The sequence below is a fragment of the Eriocheir sinensis genome, chromosome 39, assembly GCF_024679095.1.
Source record: "Eriocheir sinensis breed Jianghai 21 chromosome 39, ASM2467909v1, whole genome shotgun sequence".
Classification (NCBI taxonomy): Eukaryota; Metazoa; Arthropoda; class Malacostraca; order Decapoda; family Varunidae; genus Eriocheir; species Eriocheir sinensis.
Genome location: NC_066547.1, coordinates 1173473 through 1200048, shown reverse-complemented (window position 1 = coordinate 1200048; position 26576 = coordinate 1173473). Strand labels below are relative to the sequence as shown.

General features: G+C 40.5%; 1 protein-coding gene and 1 long non-coding RNA gene across 8 annotated transcripts in view; both read right to left on the bottom strand.

The window, feature by feature from the left end:
* Window positions 1-259: 259 nt before the first annotated feature.
* Window positions 260-26576, bottom strand: part of LOC127008853 (histone-lysine N-methyltransferase EHMT2-like) — a gene marked incomplete at its 3' end in the record, with an annotated part of 98213 nt that continues 71896 nt past the window's right edge. For 5 of the 7 annotated variants that reach the window (XM_050881234.1, XM_050881236.1, XM_050881239.1 and 2 more), the window contains 9 exon segments: window positions 260-435; window positions 8229-8324; window positions 11731-11885; window positions 12029-12140; window positions 15351-15495; window positions 15601-15807; window positions 16561-16719; window positions 22208-22380; window positions 25258-25323. In XM_050881234.1, the coding sequence (XP_050737191.1) occupies window positions 260-435; window positions 8229-8324; window positions 11731-11885; window positions 12029-12140; window positions 15351-15495; window positions 15601-15807; window positions 16561-16719; window positions 22208-22380; window positions 25258-25323 (1289 nt within the window). 7 annotated transcript variants of the gene reach the window in all.
* On the bottom strand, window positions 23983-24803 carry LOC127008854 (uncharacterized). The gene is made up of 2 exons (XR_007761379.1): window positions 24707-24803; window positions 23983-24418 (listed from the first exon to the last, which is right to left on the bottom strand). It is a non-coding gene; the product is annotated as an uncharacterized LOC127008854 (long non-coding RNA).

The following is a 26576-nucleotide window of genomic DNA, read 5'->3' as shown; positions in this document are numbered from 1 at the left end:
GTAGTAGTAATATTATCATTAGTGGTCTTAAGTAAGGGAAATGCACCTCCGTGAGTAAAAACACTCAGAGAGAGATAATAATGGAGTGATCACTTAACTAGGAGAAAAAGTTCCAGTGATGGGGTGCACTGTTTGTTTGCCAGATCTCCATCAATGATTGTGATTACAATATTGTTAATAACCGAAAATGGAGTTCATCCCAATCCCAGATATAATTTCATGAAAAAGAACCAATGCTAAAATGTTTAAATTTACTCACCCGAGCTCCTCATCAGCTTCTATGTCACGGTTGGCAAAAAGTGCAATCCTTGGGAAAGTGAGATCTTGGTGGTCAATAAAGACCTTGACTGGGGTGAGATTGGCTTCACACAAGTGGTTGATGAACCGAGCAATGTTGCCATAAGACCTTGCATCAATACAGAAAGTTTCACTATCCTGAAAATAATATATTTCAGCCATTAAATAATTTAATAACTTGTATAATTAAGACTACTAGGGAAAAGAATAATATAATAAATTCATCCAACATCAGCAAACTTCACTTTAAGAAACTGCCAAATGTTCAACACCTTTTTGGAAACATGATTTTTTAAAGATTTCTGTATATCTGACAGCCTATCTAACTACATATCAATCAATCTAGCTCCCAAGCTCCACTTTATTTTTTGTTCTCCTATGCCCTCTTTATAGAATCACAGCTATCTGTTTTCATTAAATAACCAAACCACCTCAATGTATTGTTTCAACAATTCCACCAATTTGCACTCTATACATTTTGCTCCCATCCAATACCACAACTATATATATTTTAATTATTAACTTCATCCTCTTTTGTAGGTCCACATGTTTTTCTCAAGTAACTCATCTCTATTGCAAGTGAGAAAATAAACTGTTTAAAAAAAAAAAGCCAAATGGTGTCTACTTTGGTGTCAGGTGTCTTAGTACTCACTTCTTGAAAGGGTTCAAGTTATAGGAAGAAGAAAATACAGACAAAGGAAGGCTGGTCTAGAGTTTACCAGCAAAAGGAATGATAGAATGAAGATAGTGGCTAACTCTTACATGTAGGATATGAACTGCATAGGGGTGAGCTAGAGTAAAAATTTGTGTGCAGTGGGGCTGCAGGAGTGGTAGAAGCATCCAGTAGCAAGTTTTAACCCTTTTGTTGCTAAACACTCGCAGCGAGCACTAGCGTAACTTGCTGGTGGTGCTAAACGCTCGCTGCGCGCCCCAGTCGCACTCAAATTTGCTGCGTATGAGTGTGTTCCAACACTATTTCTCACCCCACAGCATTGCCAGTTCAGTGGGTTTTCCAGTAAATTTGGTGGAAAATCATATCAGCCTAGCGCGGAAAATCTACGGACAAGCAACTGGTGGATGTTCTTGTCCAATATAGCGGCATTTTTGCATAGCTTCACCTATCACATGACTGATATTTTGACCAAATAGTTGTAAATTTTGCAGTTGCCAATACTGCCCTGCCAGAACCTCATCATCAAGAGATCTACTCAGTAGTTGCCTTACAGCTGACCGTCACGCACGTATAAATGTACTTCTTCACAGGCAACACCCCCTGAACGTGCCTGTACATTCTCAGGAGAGGATTACATTACCAAATCTTATAGATCTTGGCCTCCACTTTCCAATGGTGTTTTTGTTTTTTAACTGTGATGAATAGTTTTTGAGATACAGAGGTTAAAAGAGTGAGCACTAGCGTCACTTGCTGGTGGTGCTAAAAGCTCGCTGTGAGCGCCAGTCACACTCGCAGCAAAAACACCCCCTGAACATGCCTGTACATTTGCAGGAGAAGCTTACATAACCGAATCTTATAGATCTTGGCCTCCTCTTTCCAATGGTGTTTTTGTTTTGTAGCTGTGATGAATAATTTTTGAGATAAAGCGGTTAACGATTCTGAGTGCTGAGTGTTTTAGCTACATCTCATGCCGTATTGACCTTCAATAAATGATTCATAAAATATAAACTAAGTTACGTCATAAATATTACAATACACATATCGAAATGCTGAAATGTGTGTATATTTCTACCTTCATTAGTATCACTTTTCTATCACAAAATGTTTTTATCTGCATCATGGGCGAAATGAAACTTACGCCTGTTTGAAAGCCCCGCCAGAAGGCTCTTAGCACAGCGGCTCTCAGCCGCGCAGAGAAGGCGCACAGCTTCAGTGGGTTAAAGAGATCCCCTTCCCCCGCTGGGGTGCCCGAGCGCGCCTGGGGGGATAGTCTCGTTGAGAGTGCTTAGCAAGGAAAGGGTTAAAAAGTAATTAGCATGAAAACATTGATAGAAGATAGAAAGAGAGGCAACACTGCAGCAGAATTTAGTAAGTAGAAGACTGTCAGTAAGTGAAGGGGAGCTAATGAGACAATAAGCCTATTTATGACTCTACTCTGTCCAAAAAGGCAGTGAGTGGAGCCCCCCCCCCCCCCTGCCCTCCCCCCAACACACACACACACACACACACACACACACACACACACACACACACAAGCAAGGTGCAGAGTATTCCATGCAGTAATAGACAAGGCCCTTGTATATGGATAGCATCTATGAGGGAGAAAAGAACTGGTGGAGATTTTACAGAATGCCTAACCTTGATGAAGCTAATGCAGCTCGTGATGAGATATAAAATTTCCAGAAATTATGTTACTGATATGCTAAGAATATTTTGTGTAGAAGAGACAGCTGTGTGTTATTGAAGAATAGTGGATACATGTCTGGAAAGTTATGTTGAGTTATCAGGTAGTGATATCAAGTTTTCAAGGCACTGAAGGACACCAAGCTCCTGTCAAATTTAGAAATAATAGCAAGGTCAGATGTTAAGCATTTTGAATCTTTCAGCCCTGATATGACTGAGTCAGGACTAAAGATACAAAGAATTCTTCCATTAGATGAGGTGATGAGGGGCATATTGTAGACTGTAGACTATGACACTGTGGTAGCAGCATAAAAAAAAGGCATCACAAGATCTCCAAACATCAGAATTCCTGTTTCAATTGCTCGTTGCTATCCATATACGTGCAGTTCTGACTCTTAAGTTTGTTTTCCATGTCATTCATGTTCATCTCTTACAGTTTAAAAGGCACAGAATTATCAGTAAAGATATCATTGCATAAATTTTGATGTTCAGTTTGGTAGAGGAAAAAAAATAAAAAAAAATAAATAAATAAGTAAATAAAAAAATAAAAAAATAATAATAATAATAAAAGTGTTGGTAGGAATACAAAGTCTACTTGCTCCACACTGAAGCAAGTTGAAAAAAGCCAAATCAGCAGATGGATGCTGCCTTTGCCATAATCATGTTCATGTGTGCTTGTGTGGCAAAATTACTGTGCCATAGCAGGAGACAATAAAAAGTGCACATATATCCCACCTTTTCATTCACATCCTACTTTGTAACCACACTTACAGTCTGTTCACCACATCTGCATTCAATCACCCATCAAATCTAATCAGACAGCCATTCAACTCTTCCCACAATTTTTCCATGTCAAATTTGCTTTTTTACTTTCCACAGTTACTAGAACAATATGTATACTCCTACATCTCTTTAACTACCCCTATCTTCCTTATCATACATATTCTATAACTAATTAATGGGGAGCATACACACGTAGGAGTGTAGCTTCACTCACTCACCACCTATACTCCCAACGTACCCCCTGAACAAGCTCGCACACCTCCCTATTCATCCTAAGTCCTTCCCAGCCGGATTGATCAACTTGCCCCAGCCATGAGTTATATGGGTATCCCCTTGGTCTCCTCCACTCATTCTATAGCTCTACAATAATTGACCATTTATAGTTCTCCATTCTGTAAGGGACACAAGAAATGTAAACCCTTCTCCACTCCTGTATATTTCATTCATTCCTACCCAATTAATGCTCCCCTCCATGCCTTTTTTTATCCTGCTCAAGAGGGGGGGGATGAGAGGTTACATAACTAAAAAATATGCAAGTTTTATTTAATTCTGGTTGTTAGTTTTCTCAGAACAAAATAAAATATATTGATAATATACAATTGTATAATGAATTATGTAGCAGTTAGTTATCTGGCAATCAATCATTTTGAGAATTTTTCCTTGTAATACGTGAAGACATAGTTATCATTGACTTTATGCATATTTTGATGTCTTGTACCCAAGTGAAGAAAAAATACAAAAATCACTCATTTTTTTTAAATAATGAGTTATAAAACATAAAAAATGGTTTATAATATTTGAAAAATCTTGGAGAATTTTCCTTTTCATTGCTTTTATTTTATACATTTATGCATTTTTGGTTAGAGATAGAAATAGAACACCCCCATAAAACTTCGAAGTACAATATCTTTAGTTCTGAAATAAAGGCAGTTTGTGTGGAAGTGTATCTCCTACAACATTACCAGGAATATTTTGTAATGAGAGCTAAAAAACATATCCAAGTGACAATGTGATATTTGATTAGTTAGGTTTAGGGTTGGTTATGATCATCAAACCATCCCTAATTCTAATTGGCACCTTCGTGGTGTAGTGGTTAACATGCCTAACTATGAATATGTGGGCTTGGGTTTGAATTCCAGCCTGGGGAGTCGGCACTCAGCTGTTCATCCTCCTTTTTGGTCTTGTAGATAAATGATTACCTAGGGAAACTGGAGAAGGTAAACTGTGTTAACCTGCGCGTTTCACTTGCCCGGTGTCCTGGGATAATGGGTTCTTATGCACCGCAGGCTCAAGACACAACGATATGGAGATGAGCACCGCCGCCACTCACAGCAGTTACTAATAGTTATGCTCCCAACTTAACCTTTACCTAATTTACCTCTCTTGTAGTCATGTCTTACAGGACATTACTTACTAGCAGTTACCCCCTTCAACACGAGGACGCGTATACTGCATCCTTGCGTGCCCCGTACCATATCCAAGGACGCGCATACTGCGTCCTGGCTCGCTTTAGCCAATATACGAGTTATTTTATCTTTATATTTATGCTTACATCTCAAAATTATCAATTAATTTATATTTCTTTATGTGTGCCTTTTAATTCTGCATGTTTTCATATATAATACATGATGATTATGTTGAGTTTATGGCTGCAAACTTGTTAGATTCAATAGCGACATTTGAAATTTGGCGCGGGCGGCGATCCCGGATAAGGCGCGGGGCACTGTTTTGGCCCAGCGGTAGTGAGTTTCTTTATGTGCAACATTTAATTCTTCATGTTTTCATATATAATATATGATGATTATGTTGAGTTCATGGCTGAAAACTTGTTATATTCGATAGCGACATTTGAAATTTGGCGTGAGCGGCGATCTCGGATACAGCGCGGGGCGCTGTTTTGGCCCGGCCGTAGTGAAGGGGTTAAGGGTCTCAGAAGGCGCCACCTTCCTCTACGTAGCCAATAAATTTTTTTTGGACATGTTCCTATGGCACACAATTGCCAAACACTCACAGGAGATTGGTAATTGATCAGATATGGTATTTAAATAAAACAAATATGAGTTTTTTTTATAATTTTTCAATAGGCGCACCTGACATTCCGTAGCCGATCCAGGACTCAGTACGTTTCCTAACTAGTAGAAGGTAATGTTATAATTGTATTTCGTAAAGTATCCTTATAACCAAAAACTAACTAAAATTATGGGTATTCTTTTTCTTGAACAGAACATTGAATAAACAAGAGAACAATAATATGAAAATACGTATAGCCACCGTTGCCAGGTCATTGTACTCAGAGCACAGTATTTACCGGTTTCTGACGCCTAACTATTGCCAAGAAACATCAGGATCTAACTCTTATAACGATAACTATAAATTAGTTTCGTTGTTGGAGCCCAGAAGACAGTTTGGGGGTAGGGAGTCGGGAAATATAATCGGCTGAGTATGACAATCTGGCAACGCTGAGGCTGTAGCTCCATGGCCCGAGCCAGCCTGTACGCCATTTTGCGGGTGTCAGATGCCATAAATAGCATATTTTTACTGCGCAAAGCAGGTGATGTCACTTATTGTGACTAAGTGAGCTTTCATATTTATCTATTTGTGTATATTTCATGGTGGCAAAACTTTCATTACTAGTTTCATTTTTACTAGTGACACGAATATGTGACTATTTTTCACAATAGAATTTCACTCAAACAAGTGAATCAGACACCACAGAAATATTACCAGTGTGTGTATGAATGAATACAAAGATAAGCACATACTTTAATTTAACTCTAGGATGTCTCGTGGATCATTAATAAATAAAAACAAAATATCTGGATAGGCTACTCTTTAGCCCGTTACCGGCTATGGCTGCCAAAAAAGTCCCTCCACCAAGTTTGTACCCCCCCATTTGGTTATAGTCAGGTGCGCCTATTGTTTCTAAGCATCACCTCCCTTTAAAGTCTAATCACCATAGTAATGTAAATTTTGGAGCATATGCTACAGTTGCATGTGGCCTCAGTGCTCATATCCATTGTATTGGCTTTTGAGCCTGCAGTGGGTAAGAACCTATTACCCCATTACACAGGGAAAGTGTGACATCTAGGTTACTATAGTTTACCTTCCCCAGGTACTCATTTTTCGATCAGCCTGAAAGGAAGGATAAACAGCTGTGTGAGCTGCACACTGACTGTCCAGGCCAGGATTCAAACCTGGGCCTGCAGATTAATAGCTAGGCATGCTAATTAATGCACCATAGAGGCAGTCATTACAGAACTTAGTCCTTAACCCCAGTAGGTAAATTTCCGTGATCCCCAACATATCTAACATCCCTCGAATAAAGCTTTCAATTGTCTCCCTACTCTTGAACTTTACAATGTTTCTGTTCACATATTAACAGGCCATCCTTAGCACTTTATCTCCATGTTTCCTATTACCTTGATTAACTGGACTCACGTTCCCACCACTAGCCAGTCTTGTCTTCCCCACTGGAAGGTAGCCGCATGAAGCTTACAAAATTAGCATGCTTATCTTTCCAAACAAAAATCCGGACTAAGAGGTATGCGGTCAGCCAAAAAAATAATCAAAGTACAAAAAGCGTTGAATTGTAAAATACAAACATGACCTCAAACATAAAATAACCACACAAACAGCAAACTCATATAAACACAGTGAAATATTAACCCTTTCCTTGCTAAGTGCTCGCAACGAGACTATCCCCCCAGGCACGCTCGGGCACCCCAGCGGCGGAAGGGGATCTCTTTTAACCGCTGTATCAAAAAATATTCATCACAACTACAAAACAAAAACACCACTGGAAAGAGGAGGCCAAGATCTATAAGATTCAGTTATGTAAGCCTCTCCTGCGAATGTACAGGCACGTTCAGGGGGTGTTTTTTGCTGTGAGTGCGACTGGCACTCACAGCGAGCTTTTAGCACCACCAGCAAGTGACGTTAGTGCTCGTTCTTTTAACCTCTGTATCTCAAAAACTATTCATCGTAGCTAAAAAACAAAAACACCATTGGAAGAGGAGGCCAAGATCTATAAGATTTGGTAATGTAGGCCTCTCCTGCGAACATACAGGCACGTTCAGGGGGTGTTGCCTGTGAAGACGTACATTTATACGTGCGTGACGGTCAGCCTTAAGGCAACTACTAAGTAGATCTCTTGATGATAGGGTGCTGGAAGGGAAGTATTGCTAACTGCAAAATTTACAATTATTTAGTCAAAATATCAGTCATGTGATAGGTGAAGCTATGCAAAAATGTAGCTATATTGGTCAACAACATCCACCAGTTGCTCGTCCGTAGATTTTCTGTGCTTTTTCGTGCTAGGCTGATATGATTTTCCACCAAATTTCGTGGAAAACACACTGAATTGGCAATGCTGTGGGGTGAGAAATAGTGTTTCAACACTCTCATACGCGGGAAATTTGAGTGTGACTGGAGCTTGCAGTGAGCATTTAGCACCACCAGCAAGTCACGCTAGTGCTCATTGCGAGCGTTTAGCAACAAAAGGGTTATGAGGTAATATTTTTTCAATTTTCCTTGAGATGAAAACTTAACATACCCATGTACATAATCACATAAAAGGTGACCCTACTGGGAATAAGAATATGCAAGTTTTGTAGCAAAAAATGGAATAAATAAAAAGGAAAATTCAAGATTCGCAACTTAAGCACCTGAGTAGGGATATATCCCAGAGGAAGCAAGACATTAGAAAAATAAAGAGATGGGTATATAGATAGAAATGCTATGAAAAAAAAAAAATAATAATAATAATCTTACATATGATTATGTTTGTACTTACCCTGTTGTCAAGATCAAACAAGTAGGAGTCGTCGTGTCTTTGATCAGCTTCCAAATCAGTAATAATCTCTCCTACATATTCACAGACATAAGAACCCTGTTGAAGTGGAAAGAATGGTAACTAAGTCATGTTCAATAAAGTGTTAAAAATGTTTATCTTAGATACAACAATAACCCCATTCCCACAAAGGCAAGGTAGGTAGTAAAAAAGACATCCACCCTGATGAGTGTTCAAGGCAAAAAAATATTTGAGGTGGGATTCCATGATCTTGACCTTTTCTACAGTGCTGGCAGTGGTGGATGGCACCGATGTTGCAAAAACCTGCACATGGGGGACAGGATGATTAATGGAGCTGAATATGGCACATATTAAAAGTGGCTATTCACCAAAATTAATATTGTATTAGATACCCTTTGTTCTTCTGAAGTTGCTTGGGAAAGGACTCAACTAGGTTTTGTAGATGTTTCTGTTTAATATTGTCCCATATTTCTTGAATGGCACCTAGAAGGTGTGGAATGGAAGAAGCATCACGGTCACGTAGCTGACATTTGATGATCACTCAGAAGTTTTTGACAGGAATAAGATCTGTTTAGTTTTCTAAGCTAAGGTGTTAGCAGCTTCACATCACAAAATTCAAACCAGTCCACATTTATCTTTTCAATGTGACACAGTTGGCCATATTACAAGTTGAACCCAATCATCTTCAGGTCCTTATAGGGTAAATTTAGGAAGGACTCATTGGGTCCATTACGGCGGCATTACAAGTCACCAATATCATGGACCCGTGGCAGGGTATCAACCAATGCAATAAACAATTTTTTCACAGTCAAAACATGTAATTATTTTCAAGTCTAAATTTTAAATGCAATTTACATTGGCAATGATGTTTTTGAAGTTATAAATGAGAAGAAAAAAGATGTTAGGAAGTCTGAGGTTGGCATTTCTGATGATCTATGCTGGAGGAGCACATGCTGCCTCTCTCTCTGCCAGCCATATGCAATTCTTTCAGGCCAATGCCTACCCTATATATAAGCTTCTGGATGATTTTACAGCATGCTGTGCCTTATGAAATTGTTATCATTTTATTAGAAACATACAAATGGTCAAGTCAGAATAGAATGTATCAGTACTCATAGTGTATGTTTAACCGAATCCTCCCTGTTTATGTTTTCTCTCCCACAGTTCAAATGGCAGTCCATTCTTTATAATAGCTATAGATGCCCAGGCCACTCCTGTGTTTGACTGGCCTCCTGAAACTGCAGATAACAATTCTATAACACACCATCTTAACATGGCGGCAGCTCTGAAAGTGTTATGAACACCCCTAATACCTCACACTGTGGTCATATGCAAATCTGCTGCTGTTACTGCTGCTACTGTGTTTCATCACATGATGTCTCATACTCATGAGGGTACCGTTCAGTGTTCACCGTAGCTTTTCTGATCGTGTTATTTTAAATGGGCTTTCTTAACAATTTAATAATAATTTCATGAAAACATCACTAATAAGTGCCATTGTGAAGAAATGAATGAAAATGTTCCTAGTTTTTGTTCATAGGGAAACAGCCTTTGAGCGCAGGGGTGGGTGGGGAGGCACTATGAATACGAGTATCTCCTGATCGTTCCAGTAATGCTGGCTGACACTAACCCAAGAGTGCCACTAGTAATGGGGCAATAGGTAAGCAAACATCTATTTTCTGTGAAAGGCTGATGGTCACTGGCCTCGATAGTCTTGCATGAATGAGAGTCAACTCTCAATGAAGTTGCCAAATGTAAGCATTTCCCAGAGTCCCACAAATAATAGACAAAAGGTAAAGCTGGGAACATATGCTATAGCTGCATGTGGTGGCTGTGTTCATCTCTGTCCCATTGGCCCTTAGAGCCTGTGGTGGGAGAGATAGGGGGTTGAATAATTTTGGTGGTGGTAGATAGTACGCTGCTCTCTGTGCCATCCACCACTGCCAGCACTGTAATGTTGGAGCTACAGTCCTTCAAGTCACCTCTAAAGACCAAGTACAGGTAACTCTCGATTTACGTGAGTTTGGTTTACGCGGGGTCCAAAATCCAAATAAATGTTTAATTTACACGTTTTTTCACTTATACGCGATATTCTATGGAGTGGCCACCAGATGTCTCATGCAACTGGACTCACATGGTGCCACGGCCACACAGCTGAGCTCAGTTCTTCCCGCGCGCCACTTGAACAACAATACAGTACCCACGCTGCCGCGCTACTCAACAACAGAGGTGGGCAGGTACCGGTACCAGTACCGGTACTAACGGTACCAGCTTTACGGTACGGTACTGGTACCAGACTGCTCGGTACCAGTACCAATACTAGCCAATCGCTCATGGTGTCCTTCATTTCTTCCTCACACGAGTGAGGCTGAGACGGAGTGCCTGAGTGGATATCTCAGTGATAAGGATATTCTCTCTCTCTCTCTCTCTCTCTCTCTCTCTCCACTGAATGAAGTGAATATTTATTTTTCGATAGAAACCTACCTCTTGTTTGATTTACATTGTTTTTGATTTACGCGACCTCTTCAAGGACACAATACTCGCGTAAATCGAGAGTAACCTGTAGTACAATACAGACGTCTTCTCAATATCTAAATCTCAGGTATAAATAAATAATTATATCAGTATTATAAACAAATTATGGGGGTACGCGACACCTGGGGGGGGGGGGGTTTGGTCAAAATATAGCATTTTGCAAAACTGGGTTAAAAACATTCTTATACCATCTAGAAATAATCCCCGAGCAATGTTTTCCTCATAGTGCAAATTTTAAGTATCTGGTGCGGGTTTAAATGTACTGAGTTCAAGGTTAAATTTTGTCTATTTTAATCGCAGAAAATCTAAAATCAATCAGATTTACGTGAAAAATGCAGGGAATGTTGACTGTATAAGTAGCTAGGGACCTATGATTAGATATTGTTGATAGGGTAAAGGAGATAGGAGTATTAAGAGGAAAAAGTGACAAAAAAAAAAAAAAAAAAAGATTTTACGCAATGTTCGACGAACATAATAAAAGAAATACCATCATGCCTTTCTATATGGGAAACTTTCAGAATATTTTCCATAGGGCTCTAGGCATACCTAAAGACTATTCACAGACAAAAAATGAAAATGATTGGCTATGTATTAATGGTGCTGTGTGATTTTGTGTCGCTACTCGTATACGCACATGTATACGTATGAGTATACATATAAGTATACATACATTGTTCTGGCTCGTACAAAATGTAGGCAACATAGATGCCTACTTAGTTTCATTGCAATACCCGACAGTTTAGTTAGATGACCTCAGGTGTCCTGTACCCCCTTAACACAATTTTATTAATCAGCCACACCATTCCCATCCTTACTTCTCAGTAAAGCCTTTTGCTTTTTCACTCTTACATGTAGCCCAAATTTCTTGGATGCACTGAAATAAAAAGTATGATCGAAGGTGTTCCTCCATAATAAGACTAGAGAGATGAATAATAAGTATATTTCATACCTTTTGAATGGTCTTGAGGGCACGTACACCCCACCCCTTTCCAACTGTTTTAAACAGCTGCATGTGAGCAGAAATACCATGCTGCACCACCCTGTTGTTGCAAGACAGCTTGTTGCATCGACATGCTCTGTTGCACTCAAAAATCATAGGAGGGTCTGTAATTGATACAAATGTTGTATCAAGAGTTTAGCATTTAAAGTATAGGACATCATACAACAAAGACAAATGTATTCTAAAAGAATAAAACATATTGCAATCAAATTTTGAAGAACCCACATCAATCAATTATATTAAGCACCTGCATAGTTAAACTCTGGCAACAAGCGGCCATCTGGGTCAAACCAGCACTGGAAGTTGAGTTGACCGCATCCACAGTGTTCAGCATTACACCCGTCCTCACACTCACACCACTGCAGAGTAGAGACACGATTAATGGCATAAAGCATCATTATTAATCTAACAAATGCAATTTTTTTTTAGAATGAATGCTGTTGTTTAACCTTGATGGCTCTCAATAATTACCACAATGGGTTCTATGTTGAATATCTAAGTTCATCAACCATTTCTAGTCATAAAAAATGACATTTCTCCCATTAAATAATGTTATAGATTGACGGCAAACACCCAACAATTACATTAGAAATGTAACTGTTTTGCCATTCAGCCCCCACCTTCAAAATGGTGGCAGCAACTATGATAAAAAATCTTTGAGGTGTTTGAACATTTTCATTACAAATTACAATACAAATTTTGAGATGATAACCAAATAAGCATTGGTGGTAATGTGAGAGGTGGCAATTAAAGATGGCATTACAATGACTGGGTAGTCACCAGGAGTAAGACTAAGGGAGAATGGCAAGTGCCTGGAGGAGAGCAAAGAGTACACTGCTTCCTGTCCACCTACCCTGGGCACTGTTTAAAAAATTTACTGTATCTCTAAAATTTTCATAGGATGCCCAGTGTTCAACAGAATGATTGGGAAGGTAATGGGGGAAGTGTCCTATGGAGACGTTCCCTGGATAATATTCTAGTGCACTCAACAGCTTGGGAGGACCACTGCCAACATCTTCATGAAGTCTTCAACAGACTGCAATAATTGGTATTAACCCTTTCGCCCCAGCGCTGCATCACGAGTGCGCATGTCGTATCCGGGGCTCACGGGCGCGCAAAACTTCAAACACTATTACCGTACCTAACAATGATTCTGTCATCAAACTGAACTGAATAGTCAAGTATCATATATAAAAATATGCACAATGAAATCAGTGTGTGTTTTGGCTTTGGTCCTCAGAGGAGAACAGGTCTTCCTCCTCCGAGGAGAATATGTCTAGGTCTTCCTGACCAATGAGTAGTATGGTAGAGGCGATGGAGGAGGATGGTGATGGTGGTGAACTGTGTAACTGAGATGAAGAACATGGTGGTGAATTGGGTGATGTGCGTGAGGTTCCAGGTAGTGCTGATGAAGAATCTTGTGATGTGGAAGGTAACGGTGATGATTGCAGGTGATGAGGTGATAAAGGAAGGATTAGTGATGCTGAGGAGGAAGGATTAGAACGAGTTGAAGGAGTTGATAAAGGTGAAGGATTCTGAAGGGATGAGGAAGGAATTGGACGATTGGAAGAACTAGATAAAGGTGAAGGATTCTGAAGGGATGAGGAAGGATTCTGAGGAATGGAAGGATTGTTAGGTGTGGAGGGATTGTTAGGGAGTGAGGAAGGTGGTGATTGGTGGGAAGTATGTCTGTTCTCCTCCATCGCTATAGTAATACTGACTCCATGTAACGGTAGTATGGTATTGTATTGTACGCCGGCAACACGTACGTATGTACAGGAACAAGACGCGTACAAAAGTTCTGGGATGCCAAGTCGTCTTTTCATGTGGTCCACAATTCCTAGCGGCTCCCCTGTGTGTGTGTGTGTGTGTGTGTGTGAGAGAGAGAGAGAGAGAGAGAGAGAGAGAGAGAGAGAGAGAGAGAGAGAGAGAGAGAGAGAGATTAACCCCTTCAACACAAGGACGCATACTGTGCCCCTGCTCCTATGCGTTATCATTATATCGACGAGGACGTACTGCGCCTGGCTCTTTTAGCCAATGTGTACAGTATTTTTTTTCTCTATATTATATTACACATCTCAAAATCATCAATTAATTTGTTTCTTTATGTGCACCATTTGTTTTCATTATAATACACGATGACTATGTTGAGTTTTGTGCTTGAAAACTTATATTAAACCAAATATATTTGAAATTTTTGGTGAGGCCGGATCTCGGGATGGCGGGCGCTGTTTTGGGAGAGAGTAGTGAAGGGAGAGAAAGAAAGAAGAGAAGAGAAAGAAAAATAGGGCATTAGAGATTGAGAAAGAAAGAAAAAGAAATGAGATACAGAAAGACAGGGGATTAAGGGTGGGGTTAGCAGCTGCAGAAAAGAGGAGGAGGGGGTGGTGGTGGTGTCATCATGGAGGAGAGCATGTTTTGAAAGGGTACTGTATGGGAAGATTCTGCAGCCCCCCCTACCCACACACACACACACACACACATGGACACACTTTACACATCTTGGCAATTTTTTTGTGGATGTGGGTTAGTGTGTGTGTGTGTGTGTGTGTGTGTGTGTGTATGAGAGAGAGAGAGAGAGAGAGAGAGAGAGAGAGAGAGAGAGAGAGAGAGAGAGAGAGAGAGAGAGAGAGAGAGAGAGAGAGAGAGAGAGAGAGAGAGAGAGAGAGAGAGAGAGAGAGAGAGAGAGAGAGAGAGAGAGAGAATTAAATAGATAACCAGACCACACAGGCCCTAAGGCCCAAACTAGGTGGTCTGTCCTAAACCTAAGTGACAGTTGTTGTGCGGCCACCATGACGTTGAAACTGACCTGGTGAACATTGAGATGGAGGAGATAGCGATCAAGATTATTCTTAAACGATGCAATTGAGTTACATTACCACTGAATGTGGTAATCTGTTCCAATCTCAAACGACAGCATTAGTGAAAAAGAATTTTGTGCAACAGCCTTCCTTTATCTGTATTTCCTCCTGCCTATGACTTGTCCTCTTTCAAGAAGAGTGTATCAAGACACCTCTCCACCCGAAATTGACCTCTCTTTTGGCTGCTCTACTATTTATGTTGTTGGGAGCGGCAAGTAGCGGGCTTTTTTTTACACAGTGTTTTGTTGCCCTTGAGCTGGCTCTTTTGTTGGAAAAAAAAAAAAAAAAAAAAAAAAAAAAAGGTCTACATTTGAGTTAAGCGCCATTATTTCTCATTCACGTCGAATCATCCATCACAAACAGCTTGGTCGGATCCACGTTGGTAAAACTGTTAAGTATTTTAAAGCACTCGATCAGTTTTCCTCTTAGGAGGCGTTTTTCAAGAGAAAACAGAGAGAGAGAGAGAGAGAGAGAGAGAGAGAGAGAGAGAGAGAGAGAGAGAGAGAGTAACAAGGATGAGCAAGGAAACCACAATACCAGTGGGAATAGGAATTAGGTAGCCTGGGTAGGAAAAATGACTTCCTTTCTTAGGCCTTTCCATTGGCCAAACTGCACCCACCCAAAGCCAATCCCATGTGTTCTGAGGGGGGGGGGGGGCCTCATTGCCATCCAAGCCTGAGATGACTATACATAGAGAAATATGCTTACCTTGAGGGATGTGATGGTGCGGTCAATAGTTACGTTAGATGCCTCACAATTTTCAGCAATGTATAGATAATCCTTGGGGAGTTCATCTTCATCAGCACCATTCACACATGGGATTGGAACTTCCTCCTTCCCTCCAGCAATGTCACTATTCATAAATAAAATTAAATAATATTAATATTTTCACCAAAACTGTTATAGAAAAATGTTATTACAATCAATCTGCCAAGTGAAGGAATGCATAGTACTTTACCTGCTCAGTATTTTTTCTGTTCTAATATTATTTTGCTTCATAATTTCTAGCACTTTGCTGTTCAAGGTCAGTTGGAGGTACACGTCCGTATCAGGTAAGGCACAGTCTATAGGTGTTTGGCTCTTGGTATTGAGCACATCCAGCTGGGCACCTCGGGTCAATAGCAGGATTACAGCATCAGTGTGGTTCTGCCGTGCTGCTATGTGCCTAAAGGAAAAAAATGACCTAATAATACACTAATAATACACCAAGTTCCTTCAAAACTATATAATGAATCTAACAGGTCAAAGCTCTTGTTATCTGTAATATTTTCTTGCTATTCTTTATAATTCATCTGCTATCCTGTTTTGATACTTATTGAAACCATTTTATCATTGTTTTTTTCACTAAGTTGACTCCCAAAATCTTTGTCTACTCTGTTCTCATTATCCCTAGCCAGTCTCACAACTTGTATTTATCTCTTCTTATATTCCCTTTTCCTCCTCTTTTCTCTTCCTCAATGCTTCCCTGATTCCTATTTTATCATACTAATGCAAATGTTAACTTGACAATAAAGATTTTAACAACTTAAAATTTACAAATGGCACAATCTCAACAAGTGATTCAGAGGAAAATGTACAGTGATCTGCTAAAATAAATGATACTGAAGCAGTCTTTATTACTTTGTGGAATTTCTCAAGTTTCTTTCTAGAAGTAGCAAGTTGCAGGCTATTCTCTTCTATTTAATCTGAACCTTTTACTATAACCACATTTCTAGGGGTTAATAAACTTTCCAAAGTGGGCCCTGAAAAGCTTCCCATAGCCCTTGGACTTTTTATCAAGTTGCATAATACTCTAATATAAAGTTACTGCTGCATAAAACTGAGAACTTGCAAGACTATTTTTTTATTTTATAGAAACTTATGTATGTTTATATACCAATATTGAAAAAGAGTAGAGCATAACTACATCAACTCTTACAGAGGCGTGTCTCCATGTGCATTCATTGAGCGCAAAGAACAACCTCTATCCAAGACCATGGAGCAGATGTGTGTAGAGCCAGAAAAAGCTGCCCAGTGCAATGCTGTGTTTTGCTCTACATCACAGAGCTGGGGATTGCCTCCTCGGTCCAGCAGAAACCTGAAATGAACATGTAAAATTGTACTCCAATCCATACTTATGTGCTAACTGTTTATATCTTGATCTGGAATTAAGAGTGATGAAAGTTTATAATCAAGTATAAATGCACTGTTTATGATAAAAACACCATTATTTTGTTAAAGATGGTATTGGGCGTGTGCTGTTTTCAGCAATTACAGTAAATACTTGTAAATGAAATAAAATTTAGTTTGAGGGTAATCATTATACAAAATGTGTAAGTTAAGTTACATGTATTCAGCAGAATTTTGTTTATTGAATGAGCAGATGATGTGACAGTGATGGTGTAAAAAATATTCTTTTATTTTATTTTTCCTTTTATTATGTAGGAAACCCTTGTCGATGGAGCTGCATTCCTGAAAAATCATGGTTAGTGAAACTTTTATTGTCATTTATGTTATGTTATTTATGGTCAGGTAGGGAACGATAAATTGGCAATGGCTTATGTTTTATAATGATGGGAACAATGTTCCTGGTGTCAACCATATGCAATAAAAGTCCATTAATCCAGTTGTCACGGCATAACCGTGACTAGATATTTTTTTCACATGACCAGGCATGTTTCTACTGTCAGGATGATAGGCAGATATTTTTCTCATTCATGTTGGGTCAGCAGGAGCCCTTTCTCTTCGTTGTCTAGCACGTTGTAGCGAGCTACGCTATGTATTTGCACAAGTTAATTGCGTGTTCTGGGCAGTATTAACAACATCTGTCTGTGCATAAGGCTATTGTTTCTGAGTCACGCTTGCTGTTCGTCAATTATGGGCGCTGCCCTTGCCACTACCTGGCTGGCCGTGAGTGGCCAGATGTGTATGTCTTCATTGATGAGATTTCCTCAGTTGAGCCCTGCGCTCTCACATATGTGTCCATTGTATTCTGGCATTGTGTCGAGGCTGTTGTTTGTTAGTAAACTAACCAGCCATGTCTCATTAGCCAGAAACTGTGTGCCTGTGTATTTCCTGCGCTGACAGTCTCTGTTGCCTCAGTTCACCGCTAGGTGCCGTGTCATGACCTGAAGCCGCACCCTGTTCCTCAGCCTCTTTGCCTGCACCTGCCTTCCCGAGTGGAGGCAGGGGTTTGCAAGTGTTTTGTTGTAGCCATGTGGTTTCCCTCCTGCTGGCGTGTTTGAGGTCCCAGGCGTTGCCTAGCAGGACACCACACGCACAACTTCTCAGTAAGCAGGTGATTAGAGTTTCTCCTGCTGCATTGTGTTTACCACGGCGGCCTCTCCCTGCATCTGGAGGCTGCACTCACCGCTGGAGCACACACCCCGAGGAGCCAACGGCAGTTGTGTGGACTAGCTGCTCCATCTGCAACACTCAGCTATCCGCAGCAACTAGCTTCTTATCTTATTCTCCGTATTAAGCTAAATAGCCTAATTTTTAATGTAGCCAGGTCAGTCTAGGTACTGTGCATGTATGTGGAACATTCTAGGTTCAGCTGGGTGGGTGTGGGTGAGTGTTGGTTTTGTTAATAAAGTTGTACATGTACACATTTTCTGAGTTACCCTTTATGTGCTGTGTGCGCTTGTGAGCCCCTGTGAGTCACTGAGTGTCCTTATCAGCCCTATAAGGAGTATTAGAATCCTACGGTATAGTGGATGAGCCCTTGTGTGTCGTGGTCAACCATGTGGCATCCTGCACAGGAGTCAAGCTCTGTGTTAGGAGGGGAAAAATGTAATTGGGACCAAAGCCTTGCCAACTTACCTATATCAACTACGTTTCTCACTTCCGGGTTATTTCACACCTTGTTGTGGTCCTTGACTCCCATTCTCGCTTTTACCCACCCCTGCTGGGCTGCGTTTGAAAGAGGGAATCGGTACTCTCAGAACGTCCCGAGAGCTCTCAAACGCATGACGCCACAGCACGAGTTGGCCTCTAGGCACGTCTTCTCGCTCCCGCTTTTGAGAGGTGGAACGTCTTGGTGCTGTGATGACATCATCAGCAAATATGGCGTCCAAAACAAACACACATAAGTGTTTCCATTGCATTTCCCCTCTCTGTGCCACCATAACCACTGCAACTTCCTTTTCATCTTTTGTTGAAAGGAGCTCGTCAACTAGGACATCTTGTGATAAACAACCTTGACCACACGCTGGGTTTGAACAGCTGACGGGTGGCTGCTGCTGCTGCTGATGAGTATTGGTGGCATAGCCTTTGTATCAACTTTTCGGCGTCCGCTGTCCACGACACGACGTCGTGCTTTCAAATAACCACGGGTGTCTATGGCCGCTTTCACACGTACTGACCACGGTCGTGAACGGCTAAATGCCGTTCACGACCACCGTTGTCATCACGGTGCCCATTTAAAAACGGCACGGCGAAGCGCCGTGGAGAGCGTGAAATGTACACAGGACTCGATGGACTTGTTCAAACATGATCTTTTGCCGTCTAGACTAGACGGCGACACTACTTTAGTTGTCTCCTGATCACAGACCTGTGTATACTATTGCCCGCCAGTGATAATGGTCGTGTCGTTGTGTGGACGGCTGAGGCCGTCCACACCAAGGCAAGTATAGAGAGGTATCGTCACTCTCAAAGAACGTGAAGAACCAAATTTTGAAATGAGTTTTTTTATTAGGACCTCTCGGATGTTTTTTATGTTATAAACTACTACAATAAAATAAAATAAGATGTGGATTTTTTTGTTATATACCCTATGAAGCAATTGTCGGTGAATAAAAAAATATAAATAGAAATGTTCACGGCATCTCATCCTGGACGATGACTGGCTGGCATCCCGATAAGCTCCGCCCCTTCCTCGAGCCTAATTAAGGGCCGCTTTCACAGTCACGTTTGTTTGTGTTGATCGTTACCAATGAGCAGCGATTACTGTTACCAACAAGAAATCCGCTTTCACAGTCGTCTTTCGCGGCGCTGTTTGTTTGAATCAGTACCAGAGATTGGAACCTCTGGTAACGGAGCTCTGGTAGCCAGGGGTGCTCCCCAATGGAGCTTACCAATGACATTAATTAGTAAATAATACAAATTCTTGCCCTCAAGTGGTTATATTATTTCTTTAAATGGATGTTAAAAAATATTACACAATACAGCAACACGTTGCAGGGCTTCAATGGTAATATGAGAAAAAAATTAGAAGACTGAATGACATGAACACACTTCACCTGCTGACCAGTAAACGTCCTGCTGAAAATTTCAATTTGATTGATTGATTGTTATTGTTGCAAAATACACAATAAAGGAGAAGGGAGGACTTTAATAGCCTACTTGTCACCAATGTTCACCTGTTATGCCTTTATGGTCAAACTTTCGTATTATTCTAGATAGCCTCATATGTATCATATGCATGGGGTATACATATAACGAAATCAGCACGGTTATGTAAAAAATAAATGTGAAGTCTGCTAAATAAGTGTGAATAATGAACAAATGTAATGATATATAGATGAAGAGTCTGTCGTGCTGACATCTGCCAAATAATATAACTTTAATACTTGTCACCATTATGAAATAGATTTTCAACTATTATCCCTAGGAAATATTAGGCTATCAGCAGATTTGAGCGGTGTATTACGAGGCACTCCACATTTTATCAGCATATTTATTCTTCACAGTTATTTTTTTTATTTATTCTTCACGTTTACTTTTTAGTATGTTTATTTTTCACATTTATCCTTCATAATCCTCCGCTCAGCTGATGCAATATGTTGACATTGCCCGCCGCTCCGGCATACCAACACTGCCGAATCACGCGCCTTCGTCTTGTCATGATCATTACCACGCTGGTAGTCGCCAATACCACGAAAACAGCGACTGTGAAAGTGGATCGAGGCGATGGTAACGGCTGCTACCAGGATGGTTGGGCCTTTGGTTAGGGTGCATACCAGATGACTGTGAAAGCGGCCCTAAGCCCCGCCCCATCCTCGTTGTCTGGCCAAACTGACGACTTCACACACCTCACTCCCACCCTGTTTCCTGACCCCAACATTCATTTTTACAAAAAACTGAGACCACCATCATCTTTCTGAGAAAATTCTGCATCACACTAGCATAAAACTGTAACACTAATGTAAAGTTACACATACGAAAATCAGAGTTAAGTGAACTATGGAGTACACCTTTTCTTGCACTTATTTCCCTTCAACTCCTTAGTACAGGTAACTCTCGATTTACGCGAGTATTGCGTTCTTGGAGAGGTCGCGTAAATCAAAAACAATGTAAATCAAACAAGAGGTAGGTTTATGTCGAAAAATAAATACCGTATTTTTCAGCATATAGCGCACACCTTTTTCTCGAAAAAATGCCTGAAAGTTTAGCCCTGCGCCTTGTACGCCGAATGTACAAATTTTAATGATTTTTTTCTTCTTTGGGGTGTTTTAAGGGTCTGTTTTTTGTCTTATCCAATAACAACGGCAAACTTTCCTTTATCATTGTATATAATCCTTCATAGTCCGTAGCTGTCTTATAATATGTTACCATAGAATACAGGGCGATCTAATAACTACTATACAAAATTGAAATCGATGGAGGATTGCCCATGCCTTGCTGTTATTCCGTTTTTCCGTCGGGCGCCATTTGTATGATCTTGATCTTGATGTCACAGGTGGCTTGATTGTATGACTAAGGAGCAGTACAAGCTACATAAAAAATCATATTGGAAAAAAATATCCATGTGTTCATTATTAATTATTAATATTAGTGAGAATAATGGGGTAAATATGATATCAGAAACTGTACATCATGAGTCTTGTACGAGGAGATATTTCGCGCAATACAGCAGGCCGCCATTTGCATTGTTTACAAACCACACAACCACACCCATACAACAAACAGCTGCATGGCGCGTGTCACCAGAAACGTGTGAATTGTGTCTTGCCTAGTTCTCTGTCATAACCTACGAGTGATGGTGGGAATAATATGCTTATTCACTTCATTCAGTGGAGAGAGAGAGAGAGAGAGAGAGAGAGAGAGAGAGAGAGAGAGAGAACCAGAGAGAGAGAGATATGCAGAGTGAGAGTGAGAGTTTTGAGAGTGGGAGAGGGGCCCGTGAGAGGAGTGTGAGAACCCTGTAAGAGAGACGGCAGAGAGAGAGGCAAGTCACGTAAGCCAGTGTCACGTGTGAGGCAGCGTGGGGGAGAGGTGAGGTGGAGGCAGCGTCTCCTTCCCTGTGGACTTGAGGAACCGTGTCCTGGGCAGAGGCCATGGGAGTGAGGCTCTGTTAGGTTAGACACCTGGTGACACCATAAAACATCACGTATAAGTAAACTCATTGCTAAATAAATACTTTTTTGGATTTTGGACAAGCTTTTTTCAAAATCTAGTAACCCGAACTCGGTAGATTTCTGTAAATCTACCGATCACATTGATTGACGCTGCCTGCCACCACTACCGATACCGGTGGTAGATTTTTTCTACAGAATCCCAGCTCTGTAAATCTGCATGCTTTTCTGCTTCTGATGGTGTAGGGTACGTCTTGAGGTAAAAATATACAAAAAAAATCTTGTACTTACTTGACAACATGGGCAAATTTATTTTCAGAGGCCCAAACAAGTGGAGTCCATCCTCCCTCATCCTGCATATTGACAGCATGCCGGGTAAGTCGACCTGAGTCCAAAATGTGTTGGCAGGCAGTCAGGTTACCACACTTAGCAGCAAGGTGAAGGCATGTCATGCCATCTTGAGTCTGGTGAACAATTGTACAGTCAGTTTATATACATTTTTAAAATGTCAACAAAAACATTATTTCATGTAATTTATCTCTGCTAAAGACTAAATATATTCTGTGTTTCTTCTTTCCATCTAAATCTTGCATGTTTCCGATAAGTCGTTTCAAAATTCATCGAATAAACAATCACTTATTGGGTAGGATATAGATGATAAAACATTCTTTAATAAATCATGTATATATGTGTGTGTGTGTGTGTGGGTGGGTGTATTTAACCCTTTCGTTGCTAAACACTCGCGGCGAGCACTAGCGTAACTTGCCGGTGGTACTAAATGCTCACTGTGAGCTCCAGTCGCACTCAAATTTCCCGCGTATGAGTTTTCTAAGACTATTTCTTACCCAACAGTATTGCCAATTCAGTGGGTTTTCCATGAAATTTGGTGGAAAATCACATCAGCCTAGCGCGGTAAAGTGCAGATAATCTATGGACGAGCAACTGGTGGATGTTGTTGACCAATATAGCGACATTTATGATTAGCTCCACCTATCACATGACTGATATTTTGACCAAATAGTTGTAAATTTTGCAGTTGGCAATACTGCCCTGCCAGCACCCCATCATCAAGAGATCTACTCAGGCCTGCCGTTCGGCGGAAATTCGTCTGCTAAACGGAAGCAGACGACACTCTACGGACATGACGTCATTGACAGAAAAAAATTCCGTTTCCTCTTCATTTCCTTATAAATGCTAAATGTAATTACAATAAACTTTTTTTATTAAGAATATTAGTTCTTATGATTTTCCCACAATATTATAGATATATGCAGCTACATGAATGTGCCATATTTTGCTGATAATCAGCAAAAATGAAGTCTCATTTTCCTAGATGAGGTATCGTCAGCAACGGAAATCATTCCTTCGACCACTTTAGCTATATTCTTCACTGGAGTAAGACTTCATTTAAGGTAATAAATATAAACTTTAGCACTTTCTACTTTAGTGTTAGTGATAGTATTTGTCACAAGTAAATAATAGCTGCAAATTTAATGTACGTACATATTTATAAAGGTTGGTTAAGTCGTCGATCATTGCCATATTCCGTTTTCTAGTTTTTAAAAGAAGATGTGTTAGAATGGAAGACTAACTTTCAACTGGTGTCATGGTGTTGTTTATGTGTTGAAGTGGTGTTATGGCTCTCAATTTATTACACACTAGTGAAGAGGAGAGTAGTGAGGACGAAAATCAAATAAATAATGGACCAAGTGAAGAGCTTTTCCATACAGAGGATGTACAGCCACTTAATATTATAAATCCAGAAACAGAATTAAGAGACTGACTCAGAGAATGATGACAGTGAGGATCACAGCGAATAGTATTTCGATAATAGTGAGCAAAACACTGACAACGTAGACTTTTTCAGTGATACAGGTAACTCTCGATTTACGCGAGTATTGTGTCCTTGAAGAGGTCGCGTAAATCAAAAACAATGTAAATCAAACAAGAGGTAGGTTTCTATCGAAAAATAAATATTCACTTCATTCAGTGGAGAGAGAGAGAGAGAGAGAGAGAGAGAGAGAGAGAGAGAGAGAGAGAGAGAGAGAGAGAGAGAGAGAGAGAGAGAGAGAGAGAGAGAGAGAGAGAGAGAGAGAGAGAGAGAGAGAGAGAGAGAGAGAGAGAATATCCATATCACCGAGATATCCACTCAGGCACTCAGTCTCAGCCTCACTCGTGTGAGGAAGAAATGAGGGACACCATGAGCGACTGGCTAGTATTGGTACCGGTGTGGTGTCACGAGACAGCCGCTATAATAAGACATCCCATCCTGATCTGCGCATGCGCGGGCTTTGTTTACAAACAGAGGGTGGATGAGCTATGACACGGTACTGTGTCTTTTGTTGACTGCCAATCATGAAAAGTCCCACCTAAGTTTATTCTTTATCTTTTTTAAGTGATAAATTAGATGACCTACACCCTTTATATGTCAGTAAATGTGATAAATGAGGTAACCTACACCCCTTGTATGTCAGTAAATGTGATAAATGAGGTAACCTACACCTCTTGTATGTCAGTAAATGTGATAAATGAGGTAACCTACACCTCTTGTATGTCAGTAAATGATAAATGAGGTAACCTACATCACTTTATGTCAGTAAATGTGATAAATGAGATAACCTGCACACTTGTATTTCAGTAAATATGATAAATGAGGTAACCTACACCCTTGTATGTTAGTAAAAGTGATAAATGAGGTAACTTACACCCTTGTATGTCAGTAAATGTGATAAATGAGGTAACCTACACCTCTTGTATGTCAGTAAATGTGATAAATGAGGTAACCTACACCCCTTGTATGTCAGTAAATGTGATAAATGAGGTAACCTACACCCCTTGTATGTCAGTAAATGTGATAAATGAGGTAACCTACACCCCTTGTATGTCAAAAAAGCTGCCATGGTGTTTTGCCGCCATCTTGCCTGGGACAAACGACGAAATCAACACTGTGTTTGTAAACATTGGGTTCCGCACATGCACAGATCAGGATGGGATATCTTATTATAGCCGGACGTCTCATGACACCACACCGGTACCGTTAGTACCGGTACCTGCCCACCCCTATTGTTGAGTAGCGTGGCAGCGTGGGTACTGTATTGTTGTTCAAGTGGCGCGCGGGAAGAACTGAGCTCAGCTGTGTGGCCGTGGCGCCGTGTGAGTCCAGTTGCGTGAGACATCTGGTGGCCACTCCATAAAATATCGCGGATAAGTGACAAAATGTGTAAATTAAACATTGATTTTGATTTTGGACCCCGCATTATTTAAAAAACGCGTAAACCAAACTCGCGTAAATCGAGAGTTACCTGTAATTGTGAAAGTAACGAAGGGAATCCTATAATCACCTCAGAATCGGATTCATCATACGACGAGCAGTGTGACAGTGACAGCTCCGACAACTGTTTAAGGCCCTTTAAAAGGAGGAAATATTAGGTAAGATTTTTCATTTATAAAATTTATATTATGCTATTATCATTTATCTTATTAGGGACAGTTAGTAGTAATCTAATATTCATCGGTTTACATTAATATATGGTCCAACAGTACTATTTATAGCCGTTTTCTTTCTCATCAAATGTTTAGAGAACGGCGGAAACCCAGATACGGAAAAACGGCAGCCCTGGATCTACTCAGTAGTTGCCTTACGGCTGACCGTAGCACATGCATAAATGTACATCTTCACAGGCTGTGATGAATAGGTTTTGAGATACAGAGGTTAAAATAGCGAGCACTAGCGTCACTTGCTGGTGGTGCTAAAAGCTTGCTGCGAGCGCCACTCACACTCACAGCAAAAAACACCCCCTGAACGTGCCTCTACGTTCACAGGAGAGGCTTATTCGTACATAACTGAATCTTATAGATCTTGGCCTTCTCTTTCCAATGGTGTTTTTGTTTTGTAGCAGTGATGAATAGTTTTAGAGATAGAGCGGTTAAGAGATCCCCCTTCCCCTGCTGGGGTGCCCGAGCACGCTTGGGGGGGGGGATAGTCTCATTGCGAGTGCTTAGCATGGAAAGGGTTAACTGTTTACCTAGATGTGGTTTACAGGGCCTGAGCTAAGCCCGGACAATCCTGTCCCCTTGTCTATACTTGTCCAACCTCTCCTTCCTTTGATGAACACTCCCTACCTCCACAATCTCCTCCTTTAGATCATTCCATTCACCTACACTTCCGTATGGGAAACTGTACTTTTTGTCCTTCAGACATGTTACGTTTTTCATCTTCTTACTGTGACCTCTCTGCCCCTTCCTTCTCTGTCACAACCAGGTCACTTCTATCCAATTTCTCCAATCCACTAATAACATTTATACAAAACTATTAAGTTTCCTCTTCGTCTCTTATCCTCAAGCGTCATCAGTTCCATTTCTTCCAATCTGTTCTCATATGCCAGACTTGACAACTCTGGTACCATTTTGGTTGCTATCCTCTGTATCCTTTCCAGCTTCCAGATATCTTTTTTCCAAAATCAATGCTCCATATTCTAGTCCTGTTCTTATCATTGCTGTTATGATTTTTTTCATCATCTCCATATAATGAAATGCCATTCTAATGTTTTGCAACAGACTATATGTGTCTCCAAATACTTTATTTATGTGCTTATCAGGGGTCAATGAATCTTGAACAATCACTCCAAGGTTTCATTCATTGTTTACTGCATCCATATCC